General features: G+C 38.7%; 1 protein-coding gene across 8 annotated transcripts in view; it reads left to right on the top strand.

Annotated features, from left to right (window-relative positions):
- Positions 1 to 8,194: 8,194 nt before the first annotated feature.
- LOC122348703 (multiple PDZ domain protein) overlaps positions 8,195 to 21,012 on the top strand; it is a 65,027-nt gene continuing 52,209 nt past the window's right edge. For all 8 annotated transcript variants that reach the window (XM_043244477.1, XM_043244483.1, XM_043244481.1 and 5 more), the window contains exons 1-6: positions 8,195 to 8,312; positions 11,235 to 11,294; positions 13,421 to 13,590; positions 17,851 to 17,955; positions 19,054 to 19,193; positions 19,865 to 20,078. In XM_043244477.1, the coding sequence (XP_043100412.1) occupies positions 11,279 to 11,294; positions 13,421 to 13,590; positions 17,851 to 17,955; positions 19,054 to 19,193; positions 19,865 to 20,078 (645 nt within the window). In that variant the 5' untranslated portion in view covers positions 8,195 to 8,312; positions 11,235 to 11,278. The remainder of the gene's footprint in view (positions 8,313 to 11,234; positions 11,295 to 13,420; positions 13,591 to 17,850; positions 17,956 to 19,053; positions 19,194 to 19,864; positions 20,079 to 21,012) is intronic.

Below are 21,012 nucleotides of genomic sequence, written 5' to 3'. Positions count from 1 at the left end.
TCCCCGAGTAGAAGACAGAGCAACGTCTTCGCAAGCAACACTAATTCATGGATAGTTTTTTTGTGGAGAAAACTTTCCTGTTGATCCAATTGTTTTTCCTTTGTGTGTCAACAACTCTTGTGGTATGGTCTATTCTGTAATCTAGTTCTTTTATGATTTCAGCTCTTGATTACTTTTGTGTTTTCATCGATGTGTCTGCCAGAGCCAGGCCACCTGGGCTGTTGAATTTGCTGAACGTCTTGTTTTCTTCAAATAATGTTTTTCTCTAATACAACCTGTTAAAATCTCTTGTTTTTCCCTCAACTCTTCAATGCCTTAAACTTTAAAGGGTTACAGTTCGGGTGGATCGCAACTACACCGAGGACCAAGAAAACTCTTCTCCATCGATTGACAGTTTGGGGTACACAGATTCTGTATATTCTTCAAAGTGAAAGTCTTGGAAACTCCAGAAACTGTGGTTGTCGAATTTTGTAGTTTGAGGTTCATGTGATGGTCTTCATAACACGAAACGTGACTTTTGAGACTAATTGGTTAAAAATAATTGGCAAATTAGTTCTGAGAGAAGCTCCAGTGTGATTTGTTTGCAAACACCACATGGTTTGGTTTGATTTAATGCAATAAAATTTAAAAGATTTTTTTTTTTTTGAGGCCATTGCTTTTCTGTAATATTTCATTACAGTATGTCTTTTATAATTGCTTGATTTTTACATTTTGTCTTACTGACTGAGGAGTAAATGGCTGTCGACGCGTTTGCAAAATGCATGAATGTGAACGTGAGGCATGTACAAGTTTCACTGACTCCTGCTGCTCATGTCGCTGCTTGTAAAGGCTTTGGGACTGTGTGTGTGTGTGTGTGTTCTTGACATCTGTGTTGTTGAGGTGTAATTTTTCCCCTCAGAGTGATTAATCGCATGACTTTTACACCTCAGGTTATTGGCTCATGAAGAAAGATGGTATCGTGATGAATGGGAACGTTGATGCTCCTTCCCCAGATAATGGTCTCCCCATTCCGTTGCTGTCCTCCTCATACATCTATTCTTATTTCTCACCCATCATCTCTTTCTACCTATACTTTCTACACTTTCATCCACCTCTCTTTAGTCCTACAATTCGTCTTCTTGCTCTTTCTCGAAAGGCCTCATTTTCTTTGCTCCCGGTTTTAAGAGGAGCCCCTTTCCATTTTGTGCTGTGAGTGTTTTGGCTTTAACATTAGCTGGTGTTTAAAAGTTTTTAGTTTTTTTTTAATTACATAAAAGAATATACACAATGCATTTGTGTAAATAATGAGGTGTTCAAGTGGCTGCATTAATTAATTTTGGAGTACTAACCTTAAATGTTTATAATCACTTTTTTAAGTTCTTTCACAGTTGCCACAACATTAGCATTTCTGTACAAAAAGGCCTATTTCTCAATACCTAGGTCATTTTTAAATTCTAAATAACCTTCTTGCTGTGCACAGCATTTAATTTCACATTTAAAGTGCACTAAAAATACCAAAACACTTCCATAGTCCCTCAAATCAACACATTTTTTCACAGCATCTTATGAAATGGTTTAGAAGACAGATACCCGTGCTTTATTTCGGGTCCAAGCATGGATGGAAAATGTTATGACTTCATAAAGATCTAGTGAGCAATGAAACGTGTGAAGACACTAAACACAAAAAGTGTCACCTGAGATCTCTGGTTTTATAATAATGACAGCTACTTACTTGGTTGGTAATTCATTTTGGAAACTCTGTAGATCCTCTTTTTAATGTTTCTCTAGGACTGGTAATTGTTGCTGTGCTGACCATATTCACCTTCCCAAAACTGATATTGTCTACCAGCACCTTGGTCCAAATTTCCCACCCGTTTATTGCATTGTTGGCAATTTCCTGCACGTCTGAAAAGACTGAACCTCTCCCTCCTGTGGGAGGCAAAATTTGGAGCCTAAAACACAAAACAATAGCCGTAATAGGTCTCCAAATGACAGTTCAAAAATGTAAACGTACCGTATCCTCGTCTCACCTGTGGTTTTGCTGGAAAATATGTGTGCCATTGATGCAGCTGCTGAACTTTTCCACTTTAATCAGTCTTGCATATTTCCAAACAAAATCAATTCGTCTCCATTTATGAAATGAGACTATAACAGGACACCTGGCTACGTTTTTAGCTGACGTTGCAATGTTTTTGGAATGAGGATCATTTCATTTTACTGTAAATGTTCTGCTGGGAATGTTTACATGTTTTAGTATAATTGCTGCAGAAATGCATTGAGCGTGTCATTGTTTTTAATGTGAATTTTTAAAATGTTGCCTTAACACTTGAAGAATGGGAATCTTTGGATCTAAAAGGTACATATCTTCACAATGCTTGTGCATACTCGAGCGTTTTTGATGATCGTTTCTGTGTAGTTTACCCACGTCTGTCATCTGTTAGCGGTGGCATCAGATATGAGATCTTATTTCTAATTTGAGACTGTATTACGTCGATTCTGAGACATCGCAACAGAATTAAAGCTCCTGATGTAGCCGAACCTGTGCTGTTTTAAACGGTCCACCTCCGTCTTCCCTTTGTTTTGCATCCAGCTAATGCTGTGACGTAATTGTGATGATGTTACGTTTGATTGGCCTGATGTTAAAAACGGGCCAATCAGAACAGAGGCTCATGAATATTAATTAGACGGGTCAAACTCAACCAGAGCTTCTGAAAGAGGAGCTGTAAAAACATTTTGTTTCTCACACCGCAAAATATATATTCTTAAGGACATCAACATCCAAGCTGTCCAATATGAAGATGAGGATGCATTTTATGCTATAGCAATCTTAAAAAATGATGCTGTGCTCCACTGTGATTATTAAAAATTGCTTATCACTTATACGGTCCCCATAGAGGGACAACTTTGTAACCCATAATGTACCGTAAAGGTATTACTTCTCTCAGGTCACCCTCAATATGCAACTTTTACGGTTCAATCAATCACTTTTATATAGAGCTTTTAAAATACAGATTGTGTCAAAGCACTGGACAGCAACAAATAAGAGAATAGAGTGACAAGATACACAATTTTTTTTAAATTAAAATTAATCCCATTTAAGCAAGCCAGAGGCAACAGCGGCAAGGAACAAAACCCCCATCCGTGACAGAATGGAGAAAAAAAGCCTTGGGGGAAACCAGGCTCAATTGGGGCCAGTTCTCCTCTGGCCGGACGCCCAGCTCTTCATTTCCAGTTCACTTTAAACACAGCTATGTCAGATTGTGTAAAGGACTTATTGTGTGTGTGTGTGTGTGTGTGTGTGTGTAAGGTACAAACATATCCCTTCAAGCTTCCGGTGTCGTACCCTTAAAGATGCAATTTTTCTCCACATACGTTTACATTTACACAATCTCTGGCAGCGTTTCTGCCTGCACAACACTTAATATTTCATCTAGAATAGCCTACAACCATCACAACTCTTCGAACATCTCTCAGAATCTATTTACTTCACTGAAACGCTACAAACTGTTACTAACACTGAAAACACGTGACATAAAAATAGACAAACGACAGTAATAAAAAAAATACTTTTACGGTATGCTTGATTTTAGGTTTTTAAATTTCTCTTTCACCTGCTGTGGCGTACTAATAGCATGCACCAAAAAAAGACTGTGAAGTGTTGTTTTATCGAGGGTGACTTCGAAGCATGTTGTGGACTCGTGTGATTTAAGCTTTATATAATTGAGCGTTCCTGCTTTAGCCCTTCTTACGAGCGCTCGGGTAAACGGCGGAGTTTCTCGTTCAGAACGACCGATTCCAAACAGGACTTGAGTTTTGGTTCAAGCCGCTGGAGATATTCAGCCGTCTGACTCCATTCACCCAGAACAAATGGTGACAGTGACCCACGCTGAGAGCCAATATGATGGTGTGAGAGTCTGTGGCATCATGTGGGGTTTGAGGAGAAAGATTTGTCGCTGATACACAGACAATTTCATTGTGACAGACGAAGCAATCAGAGTGCAACTATTTTAAGTATATTTTTAGCCTTTTATGTTTATGTATTATGTTGGTCCAACTTCATATTAAGTGGCTTTAACTGCTATGTACTCACAAATCAATAATCAATCAAATGAATCTATAACAGAAAATTAAAATATAAACTCAGTAATTTTTTTTTTTTGATGCATGTACAAGGCTACTTAAGTATGTTTATGTGTGTGTTTATTTATTTATATATATATATATATATATATATATATATATATATAGATATATATATATATAGATATATATATATATATATATATATATATATATAGATATATAGATAGATAGATATATATATATATATATATATAGATAGATAGATAGATATATAGAGATATAAAGAGATATATAGATATGTGCAATTTTAAAATAATAAATATAACAATTTTCCTTTTAAAGTAAATTTTACATTTATAATTTAAATCATAATCTTAAAGAAGATTGTTAAAGAAGTACACTTGACCAACAATGCACACACTTTTTGTCAATTTAAGATTTTTACTGTAACGTATTGTTTAAAATGACAATTTTAAATGTACTAAATTGAGATTTAATCATTACAAAGGTTTAATTACTAATATATTTAAAAACATGACATACAAGTCTTAACAGAAATGACAATGGCATATAAAATATACTTTATCCATAAATGCTTGTCAGTACAGCTGTACTTAAACCATATTTTAAAGCCAAAAGTAATCATAAAATGATATTTAAAGATGTTCCTATAGGATTAGTTCACCCAAAAATACAATTTGGGGGTGAACTATTAAAAAGAGAGTCACCCTTGACTTCCACAGCCTGGTTACAAACAAGAAATTCATACAGATCTGGAACTACTTGAGTAAACCATGACACAATTTTGGGTGAACTGTTCCTTTAAGTTTAAGTTTAAGCTCGTCTTGCCTTTAATAAATAGATCTAATAGTTTGCATTTAAGTATTATTTTTCACTTGGAAGGACTGGAAAGAGTTTCACCTTCTCCTGCTTCCTCAGAGGCCACTGATCGTCCTGCTCATGTGTGTATTTCTGATATAAATGACTGGCCGTACTGCAGCAACAGCCCCTAAGAATTTTCCATCGCATGGTCCAACTCCCGCTTTCCCAACACGCCTGCAGTTTAAGAGAAAACTTTTCAGTTTAATCTGAAACGTCCTGATTATATGACAACCGGCGCGGCTTGAGTGTTGAAGTCAAATAAAATCCTAATTACATTGCTTGCGAGGCCAGGAATTTACAGTTAGCATCGGGGATTAATATAAGTCGTCAGCGGGGGCTTAATGAGGGATGTTTGCTGCCTCGTATCGCGGTTTTGGCAGAACTGATTCGCGTCACTCTTTAAGCCAAGCGAGTGGAAGTGGCCCGTTTTTTTATCCTCGAATGACCTGCTATGGGGGGCAAACGGTCCAGTCTTATTACAGTTTATGCTTCGGTTCAGTACCACCAGCAGTTCCTGGATACAGAGCCAACCTTGTCGAAGCGTATGGATCTTGAAAATATAAAACCTGGCTATGGCTAACTGCAAAAAATGGACTAATACATGGCAATCGCCAGCTAAAATGATCAATAGTGAACTTTGATTCATGCATCGCACAAATTTCATACCAACATCACGCCAATTATAATTAGGGTAGGAGATAATGATGATTTTCAGGCGGTCGCCCACAAAACACCAAGTTTTATTACCTAAAAACTCTTACCACGGTGCATGAGTTGTAAGCTTGGGACAGTTACGTAACCACCCCCATGTGTTTGGATGATCTGGTGTAGTAAACTTGCTTGATGCCTCACCCGGTGCGGCATTATACCTGACATACGAAACACTGCGAAACGAGTAAAGACCTCAAAGTTCGTTTTAGGTTTGTGAAGCACACATTTGCACACGCCATGATGTAAAAAACTAATTATATTGTTAGCTATTTAGTGAAAGACATCGAGCTTTAGAGATGCGCTAGAAGGAATGCACGCGCTTTTCTGGTTGATAAACCTAAATCTGCAGTAAAGGCCGCTGGTTATGGCACCTCTTGTGGACGTGTTATTTGTAAAACGCGGCGAACTGGGCCGGGAGCGACGCATTTCAGGTTCTGCAGTGATATAGCCAGGGTCACGTATTTCCAACGAGCCTGTGTTCGAGTCACGGGGCTCGTTTCATTCAGTCTGTTTACGTGTCTTTCGGAGGCACAGGAGAGGCAGGTTTAACTGAAGAGGTGTTTTTTATAGGCCCTAAAGGGACCGTGATGCGTTTAACTTTCAGTTCTGTCAGCAGCATTGTCACTTAATTTGATTTGATCAGAACGTCACAACTGGCGCCGAGAGGAGACGCTAATCCCGTAGAACAATAACCGCTCGCTCTTCTCCAGGTGTTTCCCGTGCGTTTCAGGGCAAATTTGTACCCAGACGTGATATAAATCTGACAAATCCTTCTTTTGGGCATGCTCTCGTTTGTTAAAACACTATACTAACATCACGTCTTGTCAAATGAAAAGATGCTTTTAAGCAACAAATCCTTCATTAAGACATTTTAACATCACACCATTAGTGCTTGCCAAAAAACGTGTCCTCCAGGTAAAAAGTCCCTTTGCTTTCCCTAGCCGTGTTGTAGACCGTGCTTGATCTGTGCAGAATTCTCTACAGACCAAATGATTATTTTTCAACGAAGGAAGGAGAATTATGAACAGGGGACTTGCTTTTTAAAGTTAGAAACATCTTATTTACGAATTTGTTTGTTACAAACATGCAGCTTTCTCAAGACGTTAACCGAGTGCTGATTATTGTAATGTTTTTATCAGATGTTTAGACTCTCATTCTGACGGCACCCATCCGCTGCATAAGATCTGCTGGTGAGACAGTGATGCAGTGCTATATTACTACAATAAAACAAACCAATCTCCATTGGCTTGATGGTGAGCACCTTTTCACCGAATTTTAGTTTCAGTTCACCTATTTCTTAAAAACCTCGCCAGTTATTTTGACTCTAAAAGAAGAAAAAATACTGAGCGTGCATTGCATTTATTTTGTCGAAAACAATTATGAAACTGATCGCAGCGTGTTATTTTGTGCATCGCAAACGTGGCTAACAGGATAAACTCCCAAAGCTTGGTCATTCACGCAGTCAAGCCACTCTGATGTGATTTTTTTAAGGTGTTTTCTGAGGAAGGCAGTGCACCTAATTAGTCATGATGTTCCCTCTATGAGTCTTCCTGACACTAGAATTAAAAACAGGAGCGTTATGTGCAATAAAAAGTCTTTTGATGAACGGTCCTGCTGGTTTTCTTGGATTTTAGGTGCAGGACACTTCTGCTAATGTACTACAGCAGGGTTAACAGTCCAAAACTAGTTTATCTAACTTGTGACCAGCGGTGGAAACTGCTGTGCAATTTCTTTCTTTAAGACTGGAGATAAGTCAGTTACATAAAAATTGGGCACAAGTTTGACATAATTTGAATATGTACTACTCTGCTAGCTTCAGGTAGATACTGCTATATTTTTGTACTTACTTATACCTGCTCATTTATACATTGGGAAAATGGCTACTTCGCGTTATTTATTTATTTTCACGAATTGTTTTATTGTCTTTAATCAAGCCACTACGCTCATTTTGAAAAGATGTGTATATAGAGGGAGTCTGATTACAGCACCTTCAAAATCTGTGGTTTTATTGTTATTATTATACTCTGAAAAACAGACCATTTAAATATGGTTCGTACGGACTGATTTTGAACGTGTAGACAGACATAAAACTTAAAATTGTGAAAAATTAAACCATGCATGCTAAACTAGTGTTTTATTTAACCACCACTGCACTTTTATTAAAAACCATGTAGTTATAACCGGGTCCATTATTTTACCAAACATGAATTCATTACACATAAGCGCTCTTTAAGTGAACTTCTGGTGACCGGAGTCTGATAAAGGAGAAGAGGGAAAAGAGAGTGGGACAGGTATGTCTGCAATCTTTTGCCCAGTGGAATGTGAAAGTAGTATGGGGTGTTCTTTGCTTGCTTTCCCATGTGACAACTAGCCCCGGTTATATTTATATATATATATATATCTACTGACCATATGATTTTCTGTATATTCCTGAACAAAGCAGGCACTCTTATCTGTTCCAGAGAGGTTTTCTTCAGATGTGTGTGTGAGGGTTACAGGGGTTCAGTGGTCGCGGCAGCCACGGAGCGGCGCAGTGTGTGTGTGTGTGTGTGTGTGTGTGTGTGTCTGCGGGGCGGCTCCAGTTTCAAACACAGCGCCCATCTTTAACACAACACAACCGGACAAGCTCCGTCCCGTAGCGAGATACTGCCGTTCATGTAAGTTATTCTCAACAAAACTCGTTATTCTCCGTCAATGTGTGTGTGTGTGTGTGTGTGTGACTGGCGCGGCGGGCTTTGATCCGATCGGCTTGTGATACATTGTAACAAACGCGCTTTTGTTGGAACGAAACGGTGTCGCGCGCGCATCATCGATTTCTTTGATGACCGCCGCCGCGCGTCGTTGTTTTAAAGCCGTTTCGCGCACTTTATCTGCTCCGTTCGGGCAACTTTTCTCGTCGTTCGTCGCGCCAGCAGCCTGTTGCTTCATCCGTGCTCGGTACGAAAAGCGGATTTTATTCCCGACGGGCCTGTGGACACAAAGAGATCAGCGAGTAACGGGACAGGCGTTATCTGACACACTGTCCCAAAACAGACACCTTTATCTGCCAGCTCTTGATTTTGTCGCTATATGAAGGTGGCGTTACAGCCATTATTTATTTTATTTTGGAAGTGTTTGTGTATTTTACTTGTTAGGCGCATTCTTTTAAAGAAAATCACGAAATGCTGATTATTCTTTTTGTTTGAAAAAACGTCAGATAAGCAGGGCGTTTCAGCGTACTTAACTATATTGGTAATTTTTGTCCCTTAGCCGTGACATCATTTCCACCAGCAGCAACAGCTCTGTCCCTAAAGTTAGTGTACTCGGTTACCAAGGAGACGAGCACGCGACGAGACGCGCGACGTGCCGAAAAGCACTTGATTTTCAGCATTTCTTTTAGTCGCTACCAATCAAACTACCGAGTTATGAAAATATTCCTTCATTTACGTGGGTTTAGACACAAATGCTAGTCGTTAAATCAGTCTCATAAGACAAAACAGCTTATTCCAGTTTCTTTACGACAGACTAAATAATGTTTAAGGCAAAATAAACAACCTACAAGCTACAAAAACAAAACTATTTCTAGCGAAAACGACATTATGACAATATGAATATACAAATATATGAATTCTGGCGTGCTGTATGTGTTTAGACATTTGTTGTCAGGCAAACTGAACTGCTGAGAAAAGTTGTTTTGATGGGAAAAAGAAAAGTGCGCAAAAATTTTATTTGTCACATGCTATTTGAAATGCTTTTTGCAACTGTCCAGCGTCTAAAAACGTAAAGGAAAAAGACCCTTCTGTATTCGTGAGCCTAGTTCGTCAGTGACAACTTCAGGCCGTGAGTTTCTTTACCACATATCTTTATTTAATCTAGAATCCGTCCACATAACGTGCGCTGGAAACAATCTGGCAACCGTTTTCAATGCCTCAACAGCTGCTGTGGATCAGAGTGTGTTTAAAATGCAGATAACACGCCAGCTACATCTGTGTGACATCAAATAGTGATATTTATTTAGCGATTGCTTTATCACGCTGTAATTACAGAGTGACAAACGACGCTTTTAACTTGCTTATCTTTTGATATTTGTGGTGTTTTCGCTGCGCGCCTGTTTGGAGTAGTTTCGTGTACCGGTCGTGGCTGCTTGTTGTGTGTAGGAGGGAAGAGACTTGATCTTCTCGCAGTAGATGTCACCGTCACGTTAATTAAAACTGCATGATGGGAGGGAGGAAGAAGGTAATCCTCACGTAAGAGCATTAGTCCATACGACCACAGCAGCGAGGTTAACGTATAGAGGACATTTAGCCTGTGCTGGTCATCTCTGGCTGTTATCGCTATTCTAATGCAGTGGTTTAGATGCAATCAGTTGTTGAAATGCATTAGTTTTACTGTAAAATGCATTGATTTTGGCTCCTACATTTTCGATGAACATCGACGCTCTGTCCAATAATTTGAAACAAAAAATGGCAAGCCGCGCTCGTCCCTAATGCAAATCATTCTGCTAACTAAGAATGCTTTTTCCAAAAAAACAGTTTTCAATGCATCAAAGCTGGACATTTCTGATTATTGTCGGTGTAGTGCTGCCCTATTTTAGGTAGGAACTAACTTTATTCTTCGCCGAATGCAAAATTCAAAAGCATTTATTCGGAATGGAAATCTGTTGTAACGTTAAAAATGTCTTGACTGTGTTACCCCTATCAGAAACAGTCAAACATCTGAACGCTGTCCAGATTGCTAGCGGGGCAAGAATTTAGTCTCTGGCTGACCTCTGAAAACTGGACTGTTTTACGTCAGCACTGGTTCTTCTGTAAATCCCGTCCTTCTCTCATCGTAGTTAGCCGTGATTAAAAACTCCCGCAACGGCAGCTGTTCACCGCAGACCTGTCGCTTGCAGGCGTCTCTAAAGAAACCAGAGCCCGTGTCTGCGTCTTATCGTCATGGGAACCACGGGGCGGTCAGATGAAAGCTCGTCTGCTGGCGAGTCACGTGACCTCTGAGATTTGAGACTGGAATGCGCGGGTCCTTCGAGGTCTTGAACTCTGACTGTGTTTGGTGGCTCTCGAAGTTTTCACAGTCACAAGGGTCCATTTTTTTGCAATTGGAGAGTTACACGCCACACGAAAGCTGAATAAATAAGCATTCGATTGATGTGTGATTTGTCATGATATGACAATATTCGAAATATAACTATTCTGGAAAATCTGGAATCTGAGGGTGCAAAAAAAATCAATAAATATTGAGAAAAACACCTTTCAAGTGAAATTATAATGAAATAGCTCATCCATAACGGAAGTTGTCTTTTTGTTGCTCCAGGTCATACAGTAGCATTAGTTAAGAAACGTACCGAAATGTACTGAAACGACTAAATCAGGCCAAACTAATTCGTTCTGTGCGAGTGCCACGAGTCACATTTACATTTAATCTAAACGCCGCCTTGCTTTACATTAAAGTGGTGCTTTATGTCTGATTTATCTTTAGTTTTAGTAGACAGTAACAACATTGCGAAGCATGTACGAATCGCTACAGTTCTGTATTTGCAAACAATAAGATGAACTCCATGTCTTTGCTCCTTTAGTCAAATGCAACTCTGTTGATTTCAGGCATGACGTGAAGCCCAGGTAATGAGGGACGAAGGACACGAGAGATGATTGAAACAATGGGTAAGTGCATTTACTTTTGCTTTTCTGTGGAAATATGGCCTCTGATGGGTCTGCACAGGATTGTGGGTAATTGCCAAGTGTTGTGTCACCGGCCAAACAGCTCAAGCTTCTCAGTAAAGCGCTGTCCTTCGTTGCTTTCCATGCCACTGGTGAAAGAAAAGTGTAAAGAAAGAGCGTTTGACCCTGTGTGAGAGAGTTTGCTGCTTGTTGTGGGATTGTTTACAGACAGCGGTTTCTGAAGAGCCGCAGAGCTGCACACACTGGTTTAGTCACACTCTGTGAGAATAGAAATGACCTAGACTTCTGCAGGCAAACCTGGAGGCTAGAGCGGCTCCAGTGGCAGGATCCCGGGGCTTATCCCGGCGTTAGCCAGGCATGGCTGCACAAACCAGCTCAGTGTCTCACACACCGTACACCTGCTGGCGGCTCACCAGGAGTGTGCTTTTTCTTAAAAGCGGTTTATTACATGCAGTTCATCCAAAGCTGCTCATCCCACCAGAGAGGAGCGGAGAGAGCGAAGGTTCTGGAAAGCGAAGGAACGCCATTGGTTTGCATCGATTCGTTTTGCAAATGCTGTTATAAAGAAATGACGAAATCGAACGACGAGCTGAAATGACATCGTTTTGAGCAAAATCAGGCCCAAGCGAAGCTGGTTTTCGTTCTGGTAGTTCGAGACGGCTCGCCAAAGCTAATTTTTTGGGGGTTGGTTTGACTTCCAAAAACCTTTTTTTTTTTTTTTTTAACTAATTCCACTTTTTTTGACGTGAGATTTTTTTTTGTTTGTTTCTCATTCAGCCAAGGTCATGGAGTAAAACCATGGAAAGAATAAAGATATATATATATATAAAAAAAAGTACCAAATGCATGCATTTGAAGTAAATATTAAACCTTATGTGTTTCTTTCGAAACCAATTTAAAACCTTTGTTTTTATGAAACTTACATCCTACGTGTGCGAGTCATGAGTCATGTTTTGTCTGATTGTTCAGAAACGGTACACCATTGCTCGGCTTTCAAACTTCTTTTTGACCTCAAACGAAGAACGAAAATGAACTTCGTTGAAGGTGTACTGGGGCCTTAAGGAGATCATAGACTATATTCGCATGATCTACAGTGTTTAGGCATACGTTTAAGACTCATTTCTGTAAGTTGCAGATTTAACTTCAAAAACTTGAGTTATACGTAAATGAAAACAAAAAAAAGGTCAGATTTGTATTTAAATAATTGCATTTTTTTATAAATTAGGTCTATATAAATATAAGATGAGCAGCTGTGGAGTTAGTTATGTTAAAATGTTTGCGATTTGAAACAAGCCAGATTTATTGATAATAAATATATATAAAGCTGGTTCTTCTGCTTTTAAACCTTCAGTTTGTGTGTACTAATACAGAAACGATAATAATGAATATGCATCACCTTATATTTGTTAGTTTGTTCAAACCGTTTCATCCAAATGGATGCGAATTTCACACGTATGCTAATCGCATACATAAATGTTACATTTAGGCCAAAATATTTATTTGAGTGTACACGGGCGCGCAATATATTATGAAATTCAGCCCAGATCTCTTAAAATAGTGCGCGACAGTCAAAGATCATATTATATTATGTGTTTATAGTCTAATTAATAAGGTCCACCCCATAAATTGTCCTAAATGCTCTCTAGAACAGTTTTTTTCCCCAGCTTTCGCTGTGAATTATTGACTCCGTAGCTCTTGTTCTGTGAGAGGAATGTGTACTCTGGCATTCGTACCCATGAGGCATCAGGCCGTGCGATTAGAAGACAAAGCACCTCCTCACGGCAATGAAATCCTCCACAGAAAACACTCCACAACGCTCTGAAGATGAATGGACGCGAATGCACTCTTCCCTCAATTATTTAAATATCCCCTGAATATTTAAGCGGATAATGCACCTGCGTGAGAAAGAAAGTGAATTGTAGAAAACATTTCTACCGCAGCTCATCGCGGACTGATGGATCTATCACCTCGGTCAAACTTCAGTCAATAAACAGAAACGAAAGGCTGTCGAAGCTGGAAGAGTCTGTGTGCTCGTGTGTGCATTGAGAAGCTCCAGAGTTTCCTTACAGGTGTGTGTGTGTGTGTGTGTGTGTGTGTGTGTGTGGCAGATACTCAACGTTGTCTACAGGCGGTGGAGAGGTTACAGTCTCGCTTGAAAGAAAAGGGAGCAGATGTTCCTGCCGAGGAGAAGCTAAATCTTCTGAAGGCGGTCCTGCAGAGTCCTCTGTTTCACCAGATCCTCGCCCTGCAGAAATCAGTGCATCATCTGAAGGAGCACGTAAGAAAAAACACAACACTTCAAAATAAGAAAATATCATTTGGTTTATTTATGACTTGAATGTTGATATAAGGACAGGTGCCAAAGAATTGCTCATTCGTGCAATGGATCATTGTGTAAATAATTTCTTTTTCTTCACTTATTCTGGTTATATTTGGAAGCGATTTGTCTACAAATCAAACTAAATGGTTTATTCACAAATCGGCTGCTGTGGTTGCACGTTCTATTGAACTCGTATTTGTAAAGAGAGAACTTGCAAACATAGTTGCTTTTGGGAAAACACGTCGGATTTGTTCATGAAGCATGAATTCAAAGCGATAGTTCACTGCAAAATAGAAATTCTTTCATTTACTCGCCCTCGGTTTCTAAACCTGTATGACTTAAATTCTTCTGTTGAGCACTATAAAGAGGGTATTTCGGTGGTACCCATTGCCTTCCATAGTATGGAAAAAAAAATACTATGGAAAGTCAATGGGTGCCGCCAACTTTTTCAATCTCTTGAAAATCTCAACATGCAACACATTATTGTTAATGTATTATATCCACTACTGTTTAAAGGTTCTGGGTCATTACTAAACTAAACAATTGAAGAATGACAGTAAAACGATTCCAAGTGCTGTTCTGTTTAATATTTTGAACATCGAAAGCATCATTATTAATAACTGAGCAGCAAATCACCTTCTTAGAAGGATTTTCTGATTCTGAAGGATCACGTGATGCTGAAGACTGGAGTAATGATGCTGAAAATTCAGCTTTGCATCAAAGAAATAAATGACATTTTAATTTTATTACTGCTTTTAATTTTTTTTGATCAAATAAATACACCTTCAAAAACAAAAACATAATTAAAAAAAACAGCGTAAATGCATATAATGTAATTAATGGCTGGCATATATATATATATATATATATATAAAAAAAAAAAAAAAAATATATATATATATATATATATATATATATATATATATATAAAGTGAATTGTGAGTATAGCACAGTACTATAAAAAGTGCCTTGTTTTTTTTGTCATTTCAGACATGCTGTAATCACAACTAATCTTGCGAGATTTGTGTCTAAGTTAATTATTCACTGATTTGTTTTGACAGTCTGCTTCGAATCTTTGCTCCCCTGATTTGAGCCGATTAAGATTATGCCATTATTCGAATCACAAACAATGCAAATGCAAGAAAATATCCACAAGTAAGGCGCAGCCCAATTATTTAGGGCGCAGCTTCGCTCTTTGGGCAGATTCGGGGGTTTTCGAGCTCTGTGTGTTCATGGAGAGTTTGGCACCGGCAGCCGTTCGGTCTGAAGTATGCGAGTTATGCTGGAACAGAGGAATGGAGATTATCAAATCCCCAGCGGCCTTCCCTTTCGCTCTCTTCACTCACATACTTATGAACCGCAGAGCAGAACGCTGTTAACAGCCTGTGTGGAATAAGGAAACCTTCTAAAGTCAGTCTAAAAGTTACGGACTCTTGTGAAAAAGAGGAGCGCTTCACTGTATAGACTGTGCACTTGTAGTGTCAGTCAAATCTCCAGTGTATTTTTATAAAACTGTACTTGCAGGTATATTATATCAATTCAGTATAATATCAATGAAATAAAAGGCAACTTAAGTGACTTAGAGAGACACCTTCAGCACACATTTAAGTACACTAAGTGATGATTATTGTTTTGATATATTATTTAAAAGTTAATCTATTTTAAATGTACTCGATTGCAGCTTCATAAAATGTTTAAGTGCTGTTTTATTTAAATGCATGGCTTACAATTAACACTAGGAATGACGTTAGATATATTTTAATCATTCATAAATTCTTGTCAGTACATGCAGCTGTAGTCGAATATTTAAAGTTAAAAGAAGTCATTATGAAATGACATTATTATTAAGTCTTTCTTAAATGGGCCATAACCACTTTGCAACTTAATATAAATTTAAATAGCCATTGTGAATTAATTATGAATTTCGCTGCTTATTAATTAGTAAGATAGTTGTTAAGTTGGGGTCGTATAAAGGGATTTTAATTATGGTCATGCATTAGTATGTGCTAATAAACAGCCAATATTGTAGAAATATGCATGCTAATAACAAACTGATTAAAAGTGAGAAGTGGCTACCTTTTATATTTAATTCAGTAAAATGCACATTCAGTTCACTCTTAAGTGTATACTTTTTTTCTGTAGTAAGCTCTGTCATGGACAAGCGCACACAGGGAGACACACACAACGAGTAGGTTTTTCACCGCAGTTCCTACTCGGGCAAAAGTAAACACGGCGATTGCCTCAGCAAACACCTTTAATAACCCCCGAAGAGCTCCCTTCGCTCTGTTGGTGTCTCTCCGCACTAACCTGCAGGCTTGTTTATGCCAACCGGTGCGTCTGGCTTTGTCTGTGTTACTATAGTTACCAGAACGCAGAGAGAGAGAGAGAGAGAGAGACAGGAGTTCATGTGTGAAGTGGAGCAGAAGTAATTTCTGAAACGTGGACGAGCCAAACTGGAGGCCTAATCCTCTTACACGGGAAGACTAACAAATACACGCTCTCACAGAGCTCACATAGTTCTGAGCGCGTTCAAAGCTTGTGCACGATCAGCAAGCGAGCCGGGAGTCTTAATCTGAAGGGCCTCTGGGAGACGTTCGTTAACATTAATGTTTACTGCGGCAGACCGAAGTGTGGCCAGTCGTAGCACGGAAAACCTGACTTAGTTTGTTAAAGGGACAGTTCGCACACAATTCTGCCGTCATTTACTGTCCCTGCTGTCGTTCCGAACCGGCGAGTTACTTTCTGTTAACCATAAAAAAGACATTTTGAAGAATGCTGGTAACCGAACAGTTGACGGCAGCCATTGACTTCCATAGTACGGCGTAGGGACTTTTGGCCAATAGCCAATATATTTCCTTTTGTTTGGAAAACGACAACACAAAGTATCTCCTGTGCAGAGAATATAAACAAATTGTTTTTTATTTCTGGTTAGTTGTTAACTAAAACTCATTCTTTAGAATTAAATGGAGTACACTGAAAGCTGAAAATATCTATAAATCAATCACTGCATTTTTGTCTTTCAGACACCTCCAGTGGTAACCTTAACATTTTATTTAATTTTTATTTAAACATTTTATTTATTTAACAATTATAGTTGGTCTAAATCCAAAAGGGTTGTAAAATGTCTGAAAAAAAAAAAAGCTAAATATATATATATATATATATATATATATATATATATATATATATATATATATATATATATATATATATATATATATATATATATATATATATATATATGTATGTATATGTATATGTGTGTGTGTATATATATATGTATATATATATATATATGTGTGTGTGTATATATATATATATGTATGTATGTATATATATGTATATATATATATATGTATGTGTATATGTATATAATACACACACACATACAGTATATTTTTTACACATTTATATATATCTAATTGAATATATTTTATATTATATACAAATATATTTAATACACAAATATAACAGATTTTTCTGAAATCATACCCTGAGCACATGTGAGCTATTTGTTTTTTGGGAAAAGCATATCGGCATAATTGTTCGATAGCGATGTTTACATTTTTAAGACATTATTGGCCGATTATGATATAATCTTGAAATACTTATGGCAGTGATTGGGTACCGTCAACTTCTTTTTTCACAAAATGGGTGAATAAATAATAAATGACAGAATTCCAATTTTTGTCTGAGCTATTTCTTTAAGTCACTGTTCGAGTGGAATAGACTCACAAACACTGATAAAACGGCGAGGACAGAGCTGTGAATCACCAGCGTGTGGATCTGTGAAACAGAGCCAGAAAGACAATGGTTTAATAAGCAATTAAATTCAAACAAACAGCAAATGTTTTAAGGAAATGACTAACACGTTGCGATGTGAAGTGCTTGTTATTTTTCTCACAGAGAGATGCTTTTTTTGGGGCACGTTTTGTCGCGGTAATTGATGTGAAATGGTTTGTACTTCATCAGGAGTGTGCGCTCGAGTCAGGAAGGGAAATAAAAAGTTAATTAAGCAGCTCCTGGATGTAATGAAAAACATGTGTGCACAGATGGCTGGGAGGACGAATTATCACCAGAAATTATCAAAACAAATGAGTTTTCCATGCTCTTTCAGGGTTATTTATAATTTTAGATGCTCGCTGAAAGAAGCTGAAGACTTGGAACACACAAGGCCAGGAGTAATTTAGGCTGTTCTTCTGTTGCTCTTTCTCTCAGACTCCATACATTAACCCTGATCTGAAGAGCAGCACTGAAGGATTCTCAGCTCAGCTCAATGGAGAACCTTCATCTGAAGAACACATCATCCGCTCCATGGCTCAGGTATCACACATCCACCCATACATCATTATCTCCATCTGTCCGTCCATCCATCATTCTATGTATTCTAATATTTCATCCATTCATCCATCCATCCATCCATCCATCATTATCTCTGTCTGTTCGTCCAGCCATCCATTCATCATTATCTCCATCTATCCATCCATCCATCCATTATTCAATGTATTCTAATGTTACATCCATCCATCATTATCTCCGTCTGTCCATCCATCCAACATTCTATGTATTTGAATGTTATCCATCCATCCGTCCATCATTATCTCCATCTGTCCATCCATGCATCCATCCAATGTATTCTAATGTTTCATCTATCCATCCATCCATCCATCCATCCATCCATCCATCCATCATTCTATGTATTCTAATGTTTCATCAATCCATCCAACCATCATTACCTCCATCTGTCCATCCATCCATCCATCCATCCATCCAATGTATTCTAATGTTTCATCTATCCATCCATCCATCCATCCATCCATCCATCATTCTATGTATTCTAATGTTTCATCAATCCATCCAACCATCATTACCTCCATCTGTCCATCCATCCATCCATCCATCCATCCAATGTGTTCTAATGTTTCATCCATCCATCCATCCATCATTATCTTCGTCTGTCCATCCATCATCCATCCCTCCATCATTCTATGTATTCTAATGTTTCATCTATCCATCCATCTTTCTATCTATAGATTAATTCATCCATCATTTCGTCTGTCTTTCTGTCTGTCATTATATTGCTCCATCCATCCATCCATCAGACGTGCTATATTAAAATGTACATTTTAATTTTGAAAATCATTCAAGATTCAGTTTTATTCTTTACATTTCATTAAATAAGTATTTTCCCCCTCTCTTTCTATAATGTGGATCAAATGAAAGGGTGTCAGGGGCTTGTTTGGGCATCGATCTAGATCATTTAAACTTTTAAAGCTTTGTTTTCCACTGCTTAACCCCTCGATTCTCATATAATTCTTAACTAGGCAGTAAGAGACCACACGCTTATATTTTTTTTAAGGGCGAATGCGTGATTATGTGATTGTGATGTTGTTGTTTGGGTGTGTGTGTGTGTGTGTGTAGGGACGGTACGTGACTCAGATCGACCTGCTGAAACCGGTTTCGGGTGGTTTGGGCTTTAGTGTTGTTGGCTTGTGTAGTGAGAACCGTGGAGAACTTGGCATCTTCATTCAGGAGATACAGGCTGGAAGTGTGGCATACAGGTCAGAATAAACACATCACATCAATAAACACTTATATTTATCATGTGAGTGAGGAGATTGGCCCTCACGAGTATAGTTTATTAGGTACACACACACACACACACACAGACACACACACACTCATCCTGTCAGATGATCAGTGATTTGTACACACAACTCAACTTGTTTGTTTCAATTTTAGAAATAAAGTTTACTCATATTTTAAATATCTGCTGCTGTTCTCATTTCTTTACTTCTAATCACAAATGTGTCACCATGTGTCATGTCAGCATTTTCCAGCTCAAAGCCACTGCTGAAGCTTGTTTGCTGACATCTTAGTGCTTTTTTGCAGTTTTTGTGAGAGCAGATTTCTGCCAGTGTACACATACCTCAAAAAACAGGGTTGGTTGTTCTTAGTTCAGCCATTAAATCACCATTCACATGGTCATATATTTATCTGTTTTGTCCTTTCCTTGTGAGAAAGAATTACACTCTTGCAGACTTTTAAAAATCATTAATAAGATAAATTCCTGCAATATATGCAATCAAATGAAAATAGTACCTTACAGTTGCTTTAGTATGTTAGTCAACACATCCGAATAAGTGTACTTAACAAGACAAAATAGTAAAACTAGTGTCGTCAAATGATTTCAGAACAGCTTTAGTTTGTTAAACGAGTTTCTCTGTTCTAGCGATGGAAAGCTGAAGGAAGGAGATCAGATCCTGGCGATTAACGGTCAGTTACTGGATCAGAGCGTCAGTCACCAGCAGGCCATAGCTCTCCTGCAGGGAGCGTCGGACCGAGTGAGCCTCACCATCGCCCGCGGGCCCGTCCCGCAGCTCTCCAGCCCGGTGGTGTCCAGGACTCCTAGCGCTGCCAGCACGCTTTCAGCTCACTCTAGTGCGGTGAGACACAACACACTCACTCACTCTCACACACACACACTCACTCACACATACTCATTCACTCACTCACACACACTCACTCACTCTCACACACTCACTCACTCACTCACACACACACACACACTCACTCACACACACTCATTCACTCACTCACACACTCTCACACACTCACACACTCACTCACTCACTCACATACACACACACACACACGCACTCACTCACACACACTCACACACTCACTCACACACACTCATTCACTCACTCACACACACTCACTCACTCTCACACACTCACACACTCACTCACTCACTCACATACACACACGCACACACGCACTCACTCACACACACTCATCACTCACTCTCTCACACACTCACTCACTCTCGCACTCATTCACTCACTCACTCACTCACTCACACACACTCATTCACTCACTCTCACACACTCACTCACTCTCGCACTCATTCACTCACTCACTCACTCACTCACTCACACACACTCATTCACTCACTCACACACACTCATTCACTCACTTACACACACACACACACACACTCATTCACTCACTCACTCACTCACATACATACACACACACACACACTCACCCACACACACACACACTCAATCACTCACTCTCTCTCACACACACACACACACACACACACACACTCTCTCACACACACACACACACACTCACTCACTCACACACTCTTGTTGGGTGTAACTCGTCACATAGTAATGCATTACCGTGAATTAGTTACTTTGCCTGGTAACACAGTAAAGTAATGAGATACATTTTAAATTTATGTCATTTGATCACTGTTACTTATGTCAGTAAAACTGTCCATTGAAGCTGAAATTCAAAGGATTCACTGATGGCAGAATTTACATTTACTTTTACTCATTATTATGGCTAGTAGTGCATCATAAGTTT

This window comes from Puntigrus tetrazona, chromosome 7 (genome assembly GCF_018831695.1).
Source record: "Puntigrus tetrazona isolate hp1 chromosome 7, ASM1883169v1, whole genome shotgun sequence".
NCBI lineage: Eukaryota > Metazoa > Chordata > Actinopteri > Cypriniformes > Cyprinidae > Puntigrus > Puntigrus tetrazona.
Note: the sequence above shows the minus strand (reverse complement) of the source record. Positions and strands in the feature narration are given on the sequence as shown.